This window comes from Balaenoptera ricei, chromosome 1 (assembly GCF_028023285.1).
Source record: "Balaenoptera ricei isolate mBalRic1 chromosome 1, mBalRic1.hap2, whole genome shotgun sequence".
In the NCBI taxonomy this organism is placed as follows: Eukaryota; Metazoa; Chordata; class Mammalia; order Artiodactyla; family Balaenopteridae; genus Balaenoptera; species Balaenoptera ricei.
This window is the reverse complement of record NC_082639.1, coordinates 107,710,780-107,729,648: the sequence shown is the minus strand read 5'-3', so window position 1 is coordinate 107,729,648 and position 18,869 is coordinate 107,710,780. Positions and strand designations below refer to the sequence as shown.

General features: G+C 49.4%; 1 protein-coding gene across 3 annotated transcripts; it reads left to right on the top strand.

The window, feature by feature from the left end:
* The first annotated feature begins 1,802 nt into the window (after positions 1–1,802).
* ANKRD35 (ankyrin repeat domain 35) lies at positions 1,803–18,024 on the top strand. 3 transcript variants are annotated; one of them, XM_059929582.1, is made up of 15 exons: positions 1,803–1,829; positions 2,037–2,157; positions 7,862–7,992; positions 8,775–8,863; positions 9,235–9,299; positions 10,121–10,178; positions 10,371–10,441; positions 10,760–10,866; positions 11,499–11,683; positions 12,310–12,347; positions 12,514–14,517; positions 16,196–16,285; positions 16,535–16,600; positions 17,185–17,285; positions 17,822–18,024. In XM_059929582.1, exons 2-14 carry the CDS (start codon positions 2,119–2,121, stop codon positions 17,245–17,247), a joined length of 3,006 nt encoding a protein of 1,001 aa, XP_059785565.1. In that variant the 5' UTR covers positions 1,803–1,829; positions 2,037–2,118; the 3' UTR covers positions 17,248–17,285; positions 17,822–18,024. The 3 variants fall into 3 exon arrangements, with proteins under 3 accessions (XP_059785565.1, XP_059785557.1, XP_059785572.1); XM_059929574.1 differs by having other exon boundaries at positions 1,804–1,829; positions 2,043–2,157; XM_059929589.1 differs by lacking the exons at positions 1,803–1,829; positions 10,760–10,866; positions 11,499–11,683; positions 12,310–12,347 and having other exon boundaries at positions 1,855–2,157.
* The last annotated feature ends 845 nt before the right edge of the window (positions 18,025–18,869 follow it).

The window sequence follows — 18,869 nt, the reverse complement described above, 5'->3', positions numbered from 1 at the left end:
AGTGGCTTTGGGCAAGTCATAACTACCCTGAGGCTCAGATAAAAGGCTGTGTAGAGCAGTGGTTAAGAATGAAGACAGACTTGGGTTTAAATCTAAGCTCTACCACTTAAATCCTGCTTGACCTTGAACAGATTTAACTTCTCAATGTCTTGACTTTAAACTTATTAGGGTTGTGAGGACTAAATGAGATGATTCAAGTAAAGTGAACATATAGTAAGTACTTAATAAATGGTAACTATTTTTATAGTTACCTGGCCTATTAGGCTGGGACAACCATTCTGTGCCATGCTGGTGAGTTATTTTGTGGCAGGAGGCTCCATGGTGGCCCTTAGTACAATTCACCTAGGCTATAGTTTGATGAACATTTATGGAGCACACTTGTTTCTGGGGCAAGGACTGAGGCCATGGTTATGTTGACAGACTTCCCCTCTTTATCCCCAGTCAGCCTGCAAAGGGAGATGGATATCCTTGAGGACTGGTTCATCTAATTCTCTCTCCACATGATTAAAAAAGTACTTTTAATATTTTTCTCCACCTAGAGATCCCTCTCTTCTCTATTCCTCAGCACCAGAACGGGACTTTCTCTAACCTCAACCTATTCTTCAAAAAGCCTGTTACCTCTTTCTTCCTTTGAAGCAGAGCCAGTTTGAGAAGCAACTGTAGAAACACCAGACTCTCCTCAGACACACAGGTGTTGCTTTCTTCTCATCGTTGCTCCTTTGTTCCTTTATTCATTCTTTTGTTCATTCACTCATCAGACATTAAGCACCTAATATGTGCTAGGCAATTTGAATAATATAAAATGCAACTCCTACCATCAAAGAGCCCAGTCTAGTAGGGGAAACAAACATGTAAACATATAATGGAAAATACAGAGACCTGGTTGCTAGATGACATATCAGTATTAGAAATGTGTCGCACACAAGAGGCACACTTTTTTAGGTGAGGTTGGAGGGATTTTAAAAGTTTACAGAAAAAAAAAAAAAAAAAGTCTTGAGGGGCCACCAAGTGTGAGAGGAGGCATTCCAGGGAGGATTAATCACCAGTCGGGAAGGGAATTGTAGTAGATTAGAGCAGCCTGAGCATTAGACTGTTTGTGAAAGTAGTGAGAGATGAGACTTGAACAGGCAGAGTGCAGCTCCTGAAGAGCCTAGTAAACCACGTTAAGAACTCTGAACTTTATCCTGTAGGCTTTCATATGCATTTGAGTGTGCTCTCTCTGACTGAAGGGAGGAGAAAAGAGAGACGGGTAGACTGACTGTTCAAGCACGAATTGCTGAGAATCTGAATTTAAAGGGCAGTGGAAATAGTGAAGACAGTTTTGTGAGTATTTTTGTGGAAGGGAATGCTTAAAATAAAAAAAAAAAAATCGCTCCTCTCCCTGTGCCCTTTTCTAACGTAGAGGTGCGTTGGGATATTAGGCCTGGGTTCCCTTTCTCCACGTTGCGGTGGGTCGTGCATCATCCACGTTCAGTCCTTTGCTCGGCACTACAATCTCCTCCCGTTTCCAAACTGCTCTCTTCAAATCCTTCTTTGTGCCCGGGTTTTTGGCCGCGGAATGGTGGGAGGAAGCAGAAGTAACTAAGTTGGCAAACGTCTCTGGATATAATCAAATCGTCGTCACCAGTGGTTAAATGCGACAGTTGCTAAGAGGCGTGCACGCCGGGAGACTCCTGCGGCTGCGCTCCGGGGGGCGGGGCTGAGGCGGGGCTTGGGGTGGAGCCGCAGCCTGGAACTGCGGGGAGGGGCGGGGCGGGGCGGGGCAGGGGGAGGAGTTTTAGCCGGAGCCCGGGTCTGGGGACTTGGGAGTCCCTTTTGCGATTGAGCAGGTCGGAGCTGGGGGTGGGTTCGGTTTGGGAGGGTGAGGTTTGAGACCAAGCCCCGGCGGAGACTGCAGGATTTTTGCCTCCGCAACGGCGGAGTGCGGCTGGGCCAGGGGCGGAGTTTTAAGCCCAGCCCTCGGATTCTTGCTTCTGATTGAACGGGGTGGGTCCTGGGGCGGGTCCCGGTTTGCTTTTGACAGCTCTCTTACACAGCTGCAGACGAGTCCGGTGGGTTCAGGAACTTGTGACCCCGCTCTCCGCGCGTCCCCGTCCCCCCGTGGCCCCGGCCCCGGCCATGAAGCGCATCTTCTCCTGCTCCAGCTCACAAGTGGCGGTATGTGCTACAATGTCTGGGAGGATGGGCATGGGGCTGGGGTCCAAGCCCTGTGGTGACAGAAGTCCTGAGTCCCATCTCCACGCACCGTCGCCTTTTCTCTTTATCGGTCTTTCTAGCTCTTCCGCTCCCGCAGTGCAGCCCTCCCGCCCTGCCTTCCTCAAGACCCTGTACCCCCCAAGGTCCTTTCCCTTGGCCCTTTCTTGTCCTCCAAGCCTCTACACCCCCAACTTCTGATATGTTTCCGGCAGCCCCTGCCACCTCCCAAAGGCTCTGTTCTCTACTTCTCTGTTTCCCAGTACTGAACTACCTTCAAGCATCTGTCCTATCCCCAGCCCCTGCTCAGCCCCAAGCCCCTTTCTATCTCCCAAGTACTGCCCCACGCCCCATTTACCAGCCCTGCCTTGTCCTCACAAGCCCGCCCTCCTGTATGGCCCTATCCTGGCTCTCAGTCCAGCAAGTACTTCCAGCCCCGTGCCTTCCCCTAGCCCTTCCTCATAGAGTCTTCTCTGTCCTTGCCCCCATCTCACCCCATGCCACTTCCACTTCCATTCTCTCATCACCACCACTGGCTCTCAGACATCACTCCAAACCTCTTTCCAATCGGTGCTCTGACAGCAGCAGCCTTCTCCTGTTCTCCCCTTCAAGCTCTGCTCCTCTCTGTCCAGTGGCTGTTCAACTCCCCGACCTCCTTCTGCCTGCTCTCTGCAGGTTAATCTTGCAGTCCGGCCTGGCCAGCCTGACAGGCTCTGCCAGAGGAGGACAGTTGCCTGGCTGCTCCCCAAGGAGTGGGTAAATTGCCTGCAGACTCCACTCTGGCCAGTTCACTGCAGTGCCTGGTCATCACACTGGTTCTTGGGCCAGTCAAGGCCTTCTGCCTGCTTCTCCCCAGAATCTTCCTTCATTCTAGACCCTCACCCAGTTGTTTAGGGCCTATACTCTCTGCTTCCTTTGACTGAGCTGGGGAACGGTAATGGTGAGAGGCGAAGAGGATAAAATGGATTCACTCTGAGAGTTCCCAGGAGAAGTCACTGTCCTCCCCATGTCCTCCCAGAACAAAACACACGGAGGAAGACTACAGAAGGGAGTGGCTAAGGGAGGGTATATAGCTTCTTCTTCTCTGAAGATCTCTTACAGAGAGACCCCCTAGCTAGGGATGAAATTTTGTGTGGAGACTGGGATGACGGTTCATTTTGAAGTGAAGTAGTCGACTACCTGTAGTAATATTGCTTAGCCTAACTTGACTTTGTGGTGTCATTCATTGAGCAAACGTGAGAAATGCTCAGCTCACTCTGCATGGGCAGGCCACAGAGGCCTGGAAGTGACCTACGAGGCAAGAGTAGGAACTCTGTTGAGGCCTGTTCTCGTCCCACTTAACGTTTGCTTCCCCACTTAGTTTCCACACATTAATCAACCAATCAAAAGGCATTTACTGGAGGATTACTGGACTGAATGTCAATATTATGACGTAGTATGAGTGTGTTTCATGTTTCGTAATTGCAATCATTGTTGCTTTTGTTGTGGTCATCCATGTACAATGCTTGGTGTCAGTCTATTTATCTCTTGTAAAAATAAAATACAGTGTGTGTGTGTGTGTGTGTGTGTGTGAAAAAAAAAAAAAAAAGACATTTACTGAATGACTAGTAAAGGTACCAGAAACTGAGGCTACCCAGAATGTCTTAACTCAGGATGATTTTCTTATTCACATGGACTCTTCCTTAGTTACTGAAAGTCCTCCACATTGCCCTGCCCTTTCAGGTTTGTGGAGTCTGCCTGCTCCTTAGGAATCAGGAAACTATCTCATTCTTCCTGATTCTTCAATTGTTGGTCAATGGCTACTTTTCAGGATGCTGGGATGAACAATGGGCTGAATGTTGGAATTTTAAAGCATTCCTCTGTCCTTCTTCATCCCAGCTCTACAGAGGTTTGGCCATGAAGAATTTCTACCCATTCTAAACTCTTCTTAGTACAAGATTATAGGTAGTAAATTAGGTGGACTTAGAACTACTTAGCTGGAAAGAAAACTGTTTTCTCAGTCAGGGTATGGATCCAGTGAGATTGAAAATAGACCAGTTTAAGCTGTAAATTGTTTCCTCTTGAAACTTCCCCACACTTCTCATGATAAATTCCTCCACTCCCTGGGTGGCTAACCGCTCTGAACCAGTTTGTCAGAGAAATAGTGTGACAGCCTTCCTGACCACTCCCAAAGCCTGGCTTCCCAGTCATGGCAGAATATTGCCCCTTTCCATCCCCGCTCCCACCCCTGGATCCAGATTGCACCCTCAGATTGAGATAAGGACTGAAGGATCTGTGATCATTTAAAGATTAATCTAAGTCATCCAGAATACGTATAGGAAGTTTAAGAAACAAACAAACAAAAGCCAGCTCCTATAATCTCATTTTGATTTAGTCAAGTAGAGGATACCTTTGAGGGTGTCTTACATAGGCAGCTTACTCTGCCTATGTAGGAAGTAAGTCAGAAAATAGCTTTAAACAGTAGGCACTGGATCAGCTTAGAGGAATGTCAATTGCATTTAAAATTTTTTTTTTTAAATTTTATTTATGGCTGTGTTGGGTCTTCGTTTCTGTGCGAGGACTTTCTCTAGTTGTGGCAAGCGGGGGCCACTCTTCATCGCGGTGCGCGGGCCTCTCACTGTCGCGGCCTCTCCTGTTGCGGAACACAGGCTCCAGACGCACAGGCTCAGTAGCTGTGGCTCACGGGCCCAGTCACTCCGCGGCATGTGGGGTCTTCCCAGACCAGGGCTCGAAGCCGTGTACCCTGCATTGGCAGGCAGACTCTCAACCACTGCGCCACCAGGGAAGCCCTCAATTGCATTTTAAAAATTGAGAGACAGCTCCTGGTTCCTCCAGGGCAGCATATCCATTTCCATTCACCTGTCCTACAGAGGTAGCCACTCTCTCTGCTGTTTCTCTCTCTACTGTTGGTGGTCACAGACACACGACCAGAGATAAGGAGAGGCTGCAGTTACTTCTACAAAGCCACCCCCCCAATCCTACCGGAGATACAAAGCTTATCCTTGTTCTGAGTCTGCTGATTGATTTGGTGATTGCTCCCTTGAGGCTGTGTTGGTTATCCTCTTTCCCAAGGTGCTGGGGTGAACAATAGACTGGATCTTGGAATTCGGAAGCAACCCTCTGTTCTTTTTTTTTTTTTTTGGTACGTGCCATGTGGCCATGCGGGATCTTAGTTCCCCTACCAGGGATTGAACCCGTGCCCCCCTGCATTAGGAGTGTAGAGTCTTAACCACTGGACTGCCAGGGAAGTTCCCTCTGTTCTTCTTCACCCTAGCTCTGCAGAGGTTTGTCTGTGAAGAATTTCTACCTATTCTAAATTCTTCTTGGTATAACAAGATTATAGGAAGTAAATTGGGTGGATTTAGAACTATCTAGCTGGAAAGAGAATTATCTACCTTGCTAAGAAGCACCTTTACCATCTATACAGCTTGATTGGCATACATTACCCGATATGATCAAGATCCCTTCCTCCCACTCCCCTGGATAGAGAATTCTGAGCCCAGGAACATCCAAAATGTGCCAAGCAAGGCTAGGAAGGATGGGGATTAGGACTAACATTTATTGTGTACCTACTACGTGACAGACAGTGCTAGGTGCTTTATACAGTGTTATTTTATTAGCAAACTGAGGTTCAAAGAAGTTGTTACATGCCTCAATTCACAAGGATAGAAAGTGTTAGAATCAGGATTTTAAACAGAGAACTTCAGAGTGAGGTCAGCTGATGGTGGTGTCCTGTGATGGAGGTGTAGTTCTAGCTGTCTGCTTTTTCTGAGGGTGATATGGCCCCCCAGGGGGCATTGGATAACGTGTTATTACATCTCAGTTTGTTGGTATGTGGAGCAGTCATTTTGCTTATTATGTCCTTTGAGAATTAACCTGTTTGGAGACTCTTCTCCTTGTACGGAGTAGTGTCTGAAGGTGGGTGGCTTTACCCTGGAGGTGGTCTTAGACTGTTTATTTGAAAATAAGTAAACCTTCCATAGCTCCGTAGTAAATGACCTGGTGGTGAGAACTAGAATAGGGCATCTGATGGCCTGGGTTCTAATCTCAATTTTACCACTATTTTGTGGTGTGACCCTGGACAGTTATCTAACCTCAGTGTGCTTCAGTTTCTTCTCTGTCAACTAGATAAAATAATATCAGCCCTAACTACTTTCCAGGGATGTTGAGAGGGTAATTGAAATTGCACTTAAAAGGGCTACGAGGAATTACCTCACGAGTATTACCTCAGAATCCATCTACCTTAGATAATTTTATGGTTTAGGCATTTAAAATCTTTCCTGTTCTCGATTAATAATTTGCCCTGGCTATGTATCTGAAAATGAGTTGGCTTCCATAGACCCTTTTTTCCCCACCTCCTCCTATAGCCTCTTCTTGTTGCAATTACACCTCATAAAATGCAATGTGCCCTGCCACCAGTCCCACACTGCTTCCTGTTTTTTTATAAGGATGCCATACACTTGTATAGCTTTTTACAGTTTACAGAGAGATTTTATATACGTTAGCTCATTTAATACTCACAGCATGATGAGTTAGTTATTATTTTCCACATTTTATAGATGAGGAAACAGATTAGAGGTGTTCAGTGGCTTACTATAGGTCACATAGCTGAAGTATGTGAATTACTGAAGTAGCTGAACCAGGCCGTGAACTTAGGCCTGCTGACAAATATTCACCTAGGGCCATTTTCACCATTCCACAGATTTTTGCCTCCTTTCTTCCTTTCCTTTCCTTTCCTTTCCTCTCTGGACCAAACCAGGCTTTTCCGTGCTTTCAGCTCTGGATGTTTTTACACAGCTCTTTCATGTCCTGTGATACTTCAGTTATTGTAATTACCCCTCCACCTGAAAAAGTCAAGCTGGCATGGTAGAACAGTGCGTGCCCAGGTATGGCTGTTGTCTGGGACAGCTGCACCCTGCCAGGAAAATGAGGAGGGAGGGAAGGGTGGAGGAGGGGAGCTGCCTCCTCAAGCCTAGCTAGAGACCTGTCTTTGCCTTTTGGTGGTTGTTGCCATGGAAGGGGAAGAAGGACTAGCCAGAGGGCATAGGTATGAGAAAGGAAAACGAAAACTCTGTGCTTCTGCTCCTAGTTTTGTGCCCCAAAGCCAATGGGTAGACATGCTATGGATAGGTATTTGGACTCCTAGCTATGACCCAAAGCTAGGTGCCTTGATTTCTCAAACATCTGAGAACAAAGAAACAGAGGAGCACGGGGGTTGGGGCGTTGAGAGGCAAGGTGAACCCAGTCCGGAGTGGTCAGTTTGGTTCAGTTTGCTCCAGCAAGACCTAAAGAGCAAAAGGGAAAGGAGTCGTGGCTACGATTGCTAGGAGGTTGTGCACCTAACAACAATAATCATAATGCTGATAAAAAGACATTTGAAATACTATGCATTCAGTCCTCAAAAATGATTTTTAATTCAGTAGTCCAAGCACCTTTCGGGCCAGGGCTGGCAATAACTGGCGGTAGTCCCCAGTGGCATATGAGTTGGTGACTATTTAACTGGCCCACCTAGAAGGACTAAATGATCTAGACTGAGTGACTTGTGGAACATTGAAAGGATCTCAGGGATGTCCCTTTTCCCTTGCTTGGCATCCTAACCATGTTCTTCTTTTCTTTCTCCACTCTACCCCCGCCTCTTATATTCACACAATCTGTGGCTCTGGACCAGGTGGAGAGATGGAACCGCCGTGATCAGAAGCTTCTGGAGGCAGTGCAGCGGGGGGACGTGGGATGCGTGGCTGCTCTAGCCTCCAAGAAATCTGCCCGACCCACCAAGCTAGACTCGAACGGCCAGTCCCCGTAAGTAAGCCTTCTTGATCCCCACCCTTGGTATGTGGTTCTCTTTAAAGACCCCAAACCCCAATATGATGTAAGACCAGGAAATGCCTACAATGTCAGAGCCCTTTTTTGTCTTAATTAGCAAGTATATCAATAAATCTTCGCTACATATCAAGTGCTGCGCAAAGTGGGGGAAGAAGATATTGTCCCTGAGGTCCACACACCTCACGACCCACATCAACAAAATTGACCAAAAAAGGACATAAAGCCCATGAAACAAACGGAAAACTGAAACATACACTAAATAGAGTATTTCTTCATTGTACAAATAGGAGGGTGTGTATGCTTGAGAAATTAGGAGTGCAGTGGTGGCCATGAGAGTCATGTGGCTGGAAGGAGTGATTAGGACAAGAGGGATATTAGCCCTTGTCTCTTCCCAAGTCAGCCTGCAAATGTCCAGCCCTCTGCTCTGGCCCACTCTGTGACACTTCCAGTCTGCTAAGTGTCCTGTGCTGAGTTACAGGTAATTATGTGTTCCCTGGACACCCCTGCAGTACTCTGAGATTGCTTGAGACCTGTAGCTCTTATTTCTACCTTTGCTCCCAGCCTCCTCTGAAGTTTTAATGGTAGGCCATTTATATAGGCTTCTCTTTCTCAGAAAGTCAGGCTACGGGAGCTTCCCTCTCTGCTTTTGGGATTGGCTTCGGGGTGACGGAGCTTAGTAGGCAGTGCTTATTCAGGTTCTCCCATTCCTCATCCCCTGGTCCCTTCATCCTTCTGCCTCTCGGCGTTGATTCTGGCAGGTTTCATCTGGCAGCCTCCAAAGGCCTGACAGAATGTCTGACTATACTACTTGCAAATGGGGCTGACGTCAACAGCAAGAATGAGGATGGTGAGTTAGACTAAAGCACTGGGTCATGCTGCTTGCTTTTCCCTTTACAGCAGCAGTCGGGGGGTGGGGGGCCAGTGCTGGGCCCTGCTGGAGGCTCCAACTGCAGCCCTCCAGCTTCTCTCCTCATAAGTTCTGGCCAGTCTCCTTCCAGGGGTTCCACTCCCTGCAAGCTGGGCCTAGCTCACCCCCATTCCCACCTCCACCGCAGGTACCAGGCACTTGGGGAACAGGAATTTCTGGCTCCATGTGGCTGAGAGCCTCTCTGTCTAATCTCCCTCTGATTATCTGTGCGTCTCTTGCCTTCCCTCCCTGTGAGTCATTGGTATGCATGGGGCCACCCACCCTCCCTCTCCCCTTCTTTCCCTTTCCAGGGAGCACCGCCCTGCACTCGGCCACCATTTCCTGCCAGCCACAGTGTGTCAAGGTCCTGCTGCAGGTAAGAGCAACCCCTGATACTACTCCTGTGAAAGGAAGAAGAGGACCCAGAGACTCCTTACTCTGTCTTGTACTCACCAGCAATATTTGGTCAAATGTACCCCTCTCATCCCCAATAAGAGAGCTAGTAATCACTTATTCATTAGTTCGCCAACATTTATTTAACACCTGCTATGTGCAGGCACCCTGCTTAATGCTGCCCTTGAGGGCATGTCGTAAAGCAGCAGTTGCCAGGGACTGACTGCCAGTCAGTCAATATGCATGTATTGAGCTCAGCCACTGGCAGAGGCACTGCAGAGACTAACTGCTGTGATGATGGGCAGGTGGAAGGATGGCAGAGGTGTTCACATTAAACCCAAAGCCTGCTGTCTGTTTTGAGGGGTTTGTGGTGTAGGGGTACAAAGAGAAATATACATGTGAAATGACAGGTGGACAATTCAGAAATAAGTCTCCCAAAGTTCAAAGACACAGTTCAACAGGCCATTGTGCAAATGGATGTTCTGCTTTGTACTTCCTGGCCCTTTCCAAATTTCCCAGTTATGATCCTAAAATACCAGACATAGACTCAGGTGTCATTTTCCCTAACATGTTTATCTACCTATAACCTGATTTTTCTTAGGCCCTAGGTTTATGAACCAGGGCTGAAATTCAAGGCTGCCTATCATCTGCAAGGAATAAATTGGACTTGCCTAGTAGTTGGCCAAAGTCATGGTCCTCCTACCCCTCCCCACAGTACTGTGAAAGCTAGTGACCCAAAAGGGGGTTTGGGATGAGAATGTTGACACCACGCTCCATGCTGCTTCCCTTTGTGGCTCTTTGCAGCATGGTGCCAATGAAGATGCTGTAGATGTGGAAAATCGTAGTCCACTGCACTGGGCAGGTGTGTGCCAGGGGACTGGTGGGAAACAGGGCTGCAGGGACCAGAGGGTGGGGAGGGAGCGGGGGATAACGTTTGGTGGGAAGGGCAGGCCAGAGCTGACTGCTGAAACGGTCGGAGGGGATGCTGCGTCATGGTCTGACTAGGTGTCCTTCCTGCTTCCCCTTAACCCGATCATCCCGCAACCCTCCGTAGCCTTCTCTGGCTGTGCCTCAAGCGTGCTCCTCCTGTGTGATCACGAAGCCTTCCTGGATGTCCTGGATAACGTGAGTGTCAGCTGGGCAGCTGGGCAGGGCCCTACATGGGGAGGCTGCTGCTTTCTCTGAACTTAATTAGCCAAGTTCCATGACCAGGGGTTGCGTAGCACCACCTCCTCTTCCTTCTCCCCATGCCCCTCCTCCTCTTCCACACAGAGAGGTTAAGGCTTATCTTCTGGAGAGCTTCTAACCCTCTGAGAAGGAGTATTTAGCCCCAGCATTGGGGCTTTTTCCTGGAGAGGTGCGGGAACAGGGGAGTTGGTTGCATTGTGTCAAAGCCCTGGTTCCCCCGGCTCCTCGTGAACCCCCTTCCCACAATCTGTGTAGGATGGACGTACACCCCTGATGATTGCATCGCTGGGTGGTCACGCAGCTATCTGCTCACAGCTACTGCAGAGAGGCGCCCGGGTTAATGTCACTGACAAGAATGACAAGTGAGCCTTCCCCGTCTTCCCACCCCCAATCCCGACCCTGACCAATCTAGAAAGGAGCCACTGGGCAAAGTGTGTGTGTGTGTGTGTGTGTGTGTGTGTGTGTATTGGGGAAGAAGGCAGGTTGGTCTCTGTTTTCTTGGGAACCTCTCTCCTTCTCAGTGGTGGTTCAGAAGAGCACTGCTTGTTGCTTCACTGTTTTCCTCTTGGTAAGTTGAGAACGTTTTCCTTATACTTTCCTATTCTGTTGCTGACACTGCCATCTTCCTGGCATAGGTGACTCTGGAAGTAGAATCAATACCTCTGGATCCACTAGTTTAATTTACTGGTTTTCGAACTATCTTCCAAGCAATGGAATACTTTTTCCCCAGTAAAGAATTTATGCACAACCTCAATATATAAAACAGATGGAAGTGGAGCCCTTCCAATTGGCCCCCTGCTTTCTGATGCTACAGCTCCAAGGAATGACATTTGAAAAGTTCTGGTCTGGCCTCATGCTTTGTCACTGGCTGGTGTTGGTCTGTGGTTCTCCTGACCACACTGAGTGAGAGCTGACCTTGTGAGTGGATTTTTTGAAACCAGGACTCCTGGATTCCATGAGAAAAGCTTATGCTCAGATTTGTCCCAACCCATAGATCGGCTCTGATCCTGGCCTGTGAAAAAGGCAGCACTGAGGTGGCTGAACTGCTCCTGAGCTATGGAGCAGATGCAGGGGCGGTGGACAGCACGGGGCATGATGCTTTGCATTATGCTCTACGCACACAAGACAAGATACTGTGGAGGCTGCTGCGGCAGGCCCTGAACCGGCAGGGGCGGGGAGGTAAAGCCAATACCCTTTTGTAACCTCAAGATGCTCCCCGATAGCCTTAGAATCAGAGAAGCGTCTTAGAATCCCATTTGTTTCCATGGAAATAATAATTGTCACTTTAGTTGAGAGTTTACTTATTTATTGCTGCTGCTCTGAGATGACACCAAATTCCCAAAAGCACGGTCACAAAATTCTTCAAAGCAGCCTTGTCTCTCACTGAAGGCAACTCTGGCTAGCACTATTGCTAGCATTTATGAGTTGCAATTGTACATCTATTTATGTGATTTGATGGTCAATCTCTCTCTCTCCCCTACTAGACTGTAACCCCCTCAGATGACAGGCCAGCTCTGTTTTGCTCACCATTGAGGTCCTGGTGCCTATAACAGTGCCTGGCACAGTGTCCAATAAATAAGTGAGTGAATGAAATGAATGAGCTGGCATATCTCTGAGATAGGAAACGAAGGTTGCTGGACAGCTAGGGATCCATCAAATAGGGGTGGCTTTCCCTATTCGACATGTGTGGTAAAGGATTAACACTGAGGGGCCACTCCTTTCAGAGAAAGTCTGAAGGCAGAGTGTGGGCTAGAAGCATGTGGGCCCTGTCTCCTCTCTCATTTTCCCCATGTCTTTTCATATAGGTCAGGGGTTAGTTCAACATCCAGATCTTGCATCCCAGGTAAGACCCTAAGTGCCTTCTCCTTTTGCTTCTGACCCACCCCAGGCTTTCCCGCTGGGATATCTCCCAGGCAGTGATCACCGGGGCATCGAGACAGTCTTAAGAGAAGAAAGGCCCTCTTGGGCTAGCTGCCCGGGTTTACTTCACTGTTCCTTTTTCTCCATAGGCCTCTCCATCTGAGCCTCAGGTGGGTTCTCCATGGAGAGCGGAGCCTGAGGAGGAGCAGGAGGAAGAAGAGGATGAAGATCCATGTTCAGAGGAGTGGAAGTGGAAGTATGAAGAGGAGCAGAGGAAAGTTTCCCAGTTGGAGCAGGAGCTGCTGCGAAATACGGAAGAGTGTAAGGCTCAATCTGCAGCTTATCTGGGCCTGGAGAACCAGATTCAAGAACAGGTTCGGGAGCTGGGGCTCCTCCTATCGCAAGAACCCGGAGCTCCAGGAGACCAGGGCTCTAGTCTCCGGCCTGGAGGAGATGGCGTGGAGCAGGGTCGTACCCTCAACCTGCTGGCTAAGTGCGTACAAGAGCTAAAGAAGCAGCAACAGGCAGCAGCCGCAGCTGCAGCAAAGCCAGTAGTAGCTTCCAAGAGGGCTGAGCATTCAGCTGGAGGGGTGATCCAGTATGAAGCCCATGGAAGGTCCCAACCAGAAGAACAGGAGCCACCCCAGAGCCCAAGGTCTGAGACCACTGGGAAATCCACAGGACAGCAACCGACCACCAATGGTGGGCAGGCCCTTGGCCCTGATCATACTGACCAGCTGCATGCTGGCCAGAAGGCGAGGCCCCAGGCCCCAGGGGCTGAACCAACAGGCACAGTGGCTGAACCAGTGCGCACAGCAGCCATGAACCAGCTCCTGCTACAGCTGAGGGAGGAGCTGGCTGCCGTGTGGCGAGAAAAGGATGCAGCCCGGGGGGCTTTATCAAGACCAGACCTGGAGGGAGCTCTGGGGACGTCCCGGGCTGAGGCCGCAGCAGCAGCCTGGGAGAAGATGGAGGCCAGGCTGGAGCGGGTGCTGGTGAGGCTGGATTGGGCAAAAGCAGGATTACAGATGAAACCTGAGGCCCCTGCCCAGGAGCCCAGAGAGGGAGCCCCAAAGGCAGGCCCAGGGGCCATCACCAAAGAGGGTGAAGGGAAGGAGGAAGGGGCTCCTGGGGCCTGCGGAGAGCCTCTAGGGGCCCCTGGAGGGGAACAGATGCCAGGAGGGGGCCTGGCGGAGGGACAGCTGGAGAAGGAGGTGTCAGCTCTGAGGCTGAGCAACAGTAATTTGCTGGAGGAGTTGGGGGAGCTGGGCCGGGAGCGGCGGCGGTTGCAGGGGGAGCTGCCGTCCCTGAGCCAGCGGCTACAGCGGGAGTGCGTGCCCAAGCCAGAGGCGCAGGTCCAGCTACAGCAGTTGTGGTGGAGCGTGGGGCTGCTGACAGATGAACTGGCCCTGGAGAAGGAGGCCACCGAGAAGTTGCGGAAGCGCCTGGCCTCCCAGAGCAGAGGCCTCCGGGGACTGTGGGACTGCCTGCCCCCGGACCTGGTGGGCAGGGGGAGTGCACGGTGCCCAGCGGCCGAGCCCCTGGAGGAGCTGCAGGCCTGCGTCAGCGCCCTGGTGGCCAGGCACCGCGAGGCCCAGCAGGTGCTGGCTCGGCTAGAAGAGGAAAACCAGCAGCTGCGGGGCTCCCCTGCCCAACGTGGGGAACCGGGCACCTCCTCAGAGGCCTCAGCGTCCCTCCAAGTTGAAGCTCTGGAGCAAGACCTGGGGAAGCTGGAGGAAGAGCTGCGGGCGGTTCAGGCCACGATGAGCGGGAAGAGCCAGGAGATCGGGAAGCTGAAGCAGCTGCTCTACCAAGCCACGGAGGAGGTGGCTGAGCTCAGGGCCCGGGAGGCGGCCAGTCTGCGGCAGCACGAGAAAACTCGGGGCTCACTGGTGGCCCAGGCCCAGGCTTGGGGCCGGGAGCTAAAGGCCCTGCTGGAAAAGTATAACACGGCCTGCCGGGAGATGGGTCGGCTGCGGGAGACGGTGGCCGAGGAGCGGCGCAGGAGCGGGGACCTGGCCGCGCGCGCGGCGGAGCAGGAGCGCCAGGCCAGCGAGCTGCGCTTGCGCTCCGAGCAGTTGGAGAAAACGGCGGAGCTGCTGAAAGAGAAGGTGGAGCATCTCATCGGGGCCGGCCGGGACAAGGAGGCCAAGGTGAGCAGACCAGGCAGCCGAAGGGAGCGTCAGGGCAGGTTTCTGTTTGTTTAGGGTTGGCTGACCGGAATCTATCTTTGGTCCGTCCGATTAATACCCCAAACGGAACACCAGTCATTTGCAAGGACCGCACTCTGTTCTCCTGGGTCTGAGGGGGTCTGGGATTGAGATGGGAGGTGAGGTAAGTTATAAATACAAGAGAGAAGGAGGGCTTAGGTATTAACATTTGGGACGCAGGGTTCAGAAGCAGTGTGGTCAGGGCTACCACCGTCGGGGTACTACGGTTCAATCGGCATTTGACTTAGGTAGTGTATTAGCCTGCGAAGACAGCGGATGCTGTGGTTTTGCTAGGGTTCTGAGGAGGTGCCTGGGGTAGGGGTTGCTGACGGGTTAAGAGAAGTAGACTAGACTGTAGTCCCTTTCTCCCCTCCCACTTCAGTCAGAGTGGGCTCTACAAAAGATTTCCGTTGGCAAAGAGGGTGCCAATGCAGAGAAAAACAAAAGTTTGAAAACCATTGTGTTAGATACCCGAGTTTCCTAATGATTGCTCCAAAAGTGAATATAAGTCTACAGGCTTCCAACAGACATGTTTTACAAATTCGAAAACATCAATTTACAAATGAATTTAGTAATTGTAGAACTACCTGTGCAGTGAGTGAATTCAGACTTATCAAAGTTTGTGTACATGATCAAATTTATAAGGATTAAAAAATATAGGGAGTATACATTTTACGGACTATAAAGGACATAAAAATAGAAGGAACGTTATACAGAATAGGAATCAGTGTGGGGTGGGGCTAATTAAAGAAAGGAATTTTCTGTCGGTGTTGAAGGGGAAGATAAAAGTAGACAAATGAGCAAAAGAAAATAGTGTAGTGGGCTCCGTCCGAACTGAGGTTGTCTGCATTTGAATTTCAATTTCAAAACGAACTGATTGGGAATTCCCTGGCGGTCCAGTGGTTAGGACTCCTGGCTTCCACTGCAGGCGGCCTGGGTTTGATCCCTGGTCGGGGAACTAAGATCCCACAAGCTGCATGGTGTGGCCAAAAAAAAAAAAAAAAAATGATTGATCTTGGGTGAGTTATCTAAGCCTCAGTTTTCTCATCTATAAAATGCGGATAATAACAGAGTTGTGAGAATTACATTAAATAAGACATTATATTTAAAATAGGACAATTTTTGGCAAATGGCTAGTACTCAGTAGAAGTTAGCTAGTTTTATTATTCCTACTACCACTATTTCTATTACTGCTGGTTATTGTTAACTGCATTTGTACCTCAGTCTCACAAACCACAGAAACTCATCTCCATTTCCCTCAGTGGTCAGTAGGCCAAAGTAGGTCAGGATCCAGTACAGAGTTAAGAGTGTGGCCCATGAATTCAAAGAGATCTTGGTTCAAATTATGATTTCATCACTTATTAGCTGTATGATTTTGACAAATTACTTAGCTCAGGCACCTTATCTACAAAATGTGAATAATAATACTTCTCTCAGAGAAGGATTGTTCTTCTCAGAACAGAAGAAGAGCTCTTTTGAGTATTAAGTGAGACAATGTGTGTAAAAGTATCTGGCAGGTATTAAATACCCAATAAAAGGAAACTCACCTTGACTTTGGGTGGTATTGGGGTGGCAAATGACTGGGGCCTCATTGGTTCCTTTTCTTTCCTTTTGACCTCAGATCAAGGAATTGTTGAAGAAGTTGGAGCAGCTTTCAGAGGAGATTCTAGCAGTTCGGGGAGAAAACGCTCACCTTGCCCGACAGCTGCAAGTATGTCTGGCCCTCAGGGGAATGGACACTGCTAGAGAAGAGGGTGCACAGTGGAAGTGATGTACCTGTGGGAGAGATTCTGGGGATTCCAGAGGCCTGGCCAGGCAGTGGTCTAGGCTGAGCCAGTGATGGGCCAAGGGAGCCTACCTGGCACAGCTGAGCACTTCACTTCATTGTTCCTCATGCTTGGGGGATGAGGGTGAGTGTGAGAGGCTGGGCACATGACCTCCCATTGATGCCCACTCCCAGGATTCCCAGAAGAACCACGAAGAGATCATCTCCACCTATAGGAATCATCTGCTGAATGCTGCTCAGGTGAGCCTGGGGGCAGGTAGAGGCAGAGAGCTGGCCAGGGGGCATTGCATTTGGCATCCCTTCTCTTACCTGCACAGACTCGTCTCTCAGGAAGCTGGACTTTAGATGTCCCAGTACCAGGTTTCTGGATCTCATTAGGCAGACTGAGAGAAGTTATGCATGAATGTGAGGGGGAGAGGTGTTTGCCCCTTCTTTTCAATTCCCTGATCGACTGTAAGGCTTTTGCCTGTCCCCTATGCCCCTTCTCAGTGTCCTCCTGAGCCAGCTTATCCCTCGCCAAGGAAGAAGAGGTGGGTGGCTCGCTCCTTTATTAGGAATAATAATAACTACAAAGAATCGAACACTTATTGTGTACCCGGTGCTTTGCTCCATATTCACAGTTGTAACCTTCACAGCAGTTCTAAAAAGTCGGCATGATTATCTTCCTTGTAAAGATTAGGAAACAGCTATTGAGAAGTTAAGTAGTATAAGTGAGGGCACGTAGTTAGTAAGTAGCATCCTACTCTACCATAGAAACTCTCCCTTTCCTGTCTCTCTCATTTCCTTTTCTTCATCTCCTTTTGTTTCTTTCATGCTGCCTTCAGGGCTACATGGAACAGGGTGTGTACAATATCCTACTGCGAATCCTCAGCATCCAGGAGGAGTGAGGCATCCTGTGCCCTGAAGAACATGGGATCTCTCTGTTGTGAGTTGTGGTTTGAGGGTGATGAGGGAAGGAGCTTGGGAGAAAGGAGGCTCAAGGATAGAAATTGGAGTCTCCTCTTGCCCCATGTGGTAGCTGACACTAGGGAGTCCTGTGGGGCATAGAGCGTTTTGAGGTGAGGTCAATTGAGAAGACATGATATGGGGAATCACTGGGTGGAGACAGGAATCAGTGAGCACGTAGACTGAAGGGGTCTGACTTATGAGATGGAGACAGAAAAGAGGAGTTGAATGACTCTCCTAAGGTCTGGGGTAGAGAGATACCAGTGCAAGTGGGATGGTGGGATAGTGGTGCACAGTTGTTTCCTAGTGTGGGACTCTACAGATTCCAGAATCTCTCCTTCACTCCCACACCACTCTTTCAAAGTGTAGTCATCCTCCAGCCTTCTCCCTGCCCCTATGCAGGCAGCCATCTTCTCCAGTCCAGATAGATGAGGATCATCTTTAGCATCTTGGCATGGGTGGGAGGAGACTGAGGGTATAGAAGTGTGCATTTCATGCTTGAATTTCTTCTTTCAGGGAATAGAGCATCCCTGGTTGCCAGAGCCTCCAACGGGCTGTGGTGGGTGGTGGGTTGGCCACTATGGGTGTGTGGGTGGGGCTTCACCTGACGTTATGGACCACAGACCTGAGAACCTGAACCCTGGAATCAGCATGCATGAGATCAGAGGAGGTGTGCATGGAAGCCAGCTCTGTGGAGAATAAAGCAGGAGGCAGGATGATGTTGGGTGTCATTGTTTTTACTGCCTAAATGGGTATGGGGGAAGGAATCTTTTTCATTCCTTTTTGATCACAAATGGCCCCATAAGTTAGCTGCTTTCAAACTTTGATTATGATCCATAGTAACAAATACATTTTACATCCTGTGTGTACATACCTGAAATAATATTTACCCTAACTATTTCTATTCTGTTCTATATTCCGTCAAAAAATATTGGTTACAATACATCCACTAATGGGTCAAGACCCAGTTTGAAAAACAGCATTCTCACAGTTTGAAAAACAGCCCTCTGTAAAAATGGAGATTGACATTCTTCCTTTCTCTTTCTCAACTCTGCTTCTTACTGACTGACACACCTCTAATCTTTTTCTCTACCTTGGGACTCCTCAGTCCACTATCTTTTTTAAGAAGGATAGATGTAGAGTCCTAGATTTTCTTCAAGATGTACAATCTAAAATATTCTATCATGTGTTAAACCATGTGTCTAGATTTGAGGTGCATGGTCTTATGTAGTCAGTGTTCTTTGCCCCAGGTGCAAAGAGGGATGAAAAGTCTGATTCCTGGAAGAGGGAAGAAGGGATACTCAGCTTTGGCTTCTTCCCCCCAGTTCTGTTCTCAGGCTGAAAAAATGTATCTCTTTGGGCCACTTCCCCTGGGTCTCCTCCCCTTCCTGCCCCTCCACCAGCCAGACTGCTAGGTGAGAGTGAGGCAAGTGAGTTCCTCCAAAATCTGGAATTGCAGTTTGGTGGCCGCCACACTGATCCCTCCCAGTTCCTTCTCGCAGCCCGCCCCCTGCTGGGTTATGCTGGGTCAGGCGGCAGCGGTTTGGCAGTAGAGACTGACTGG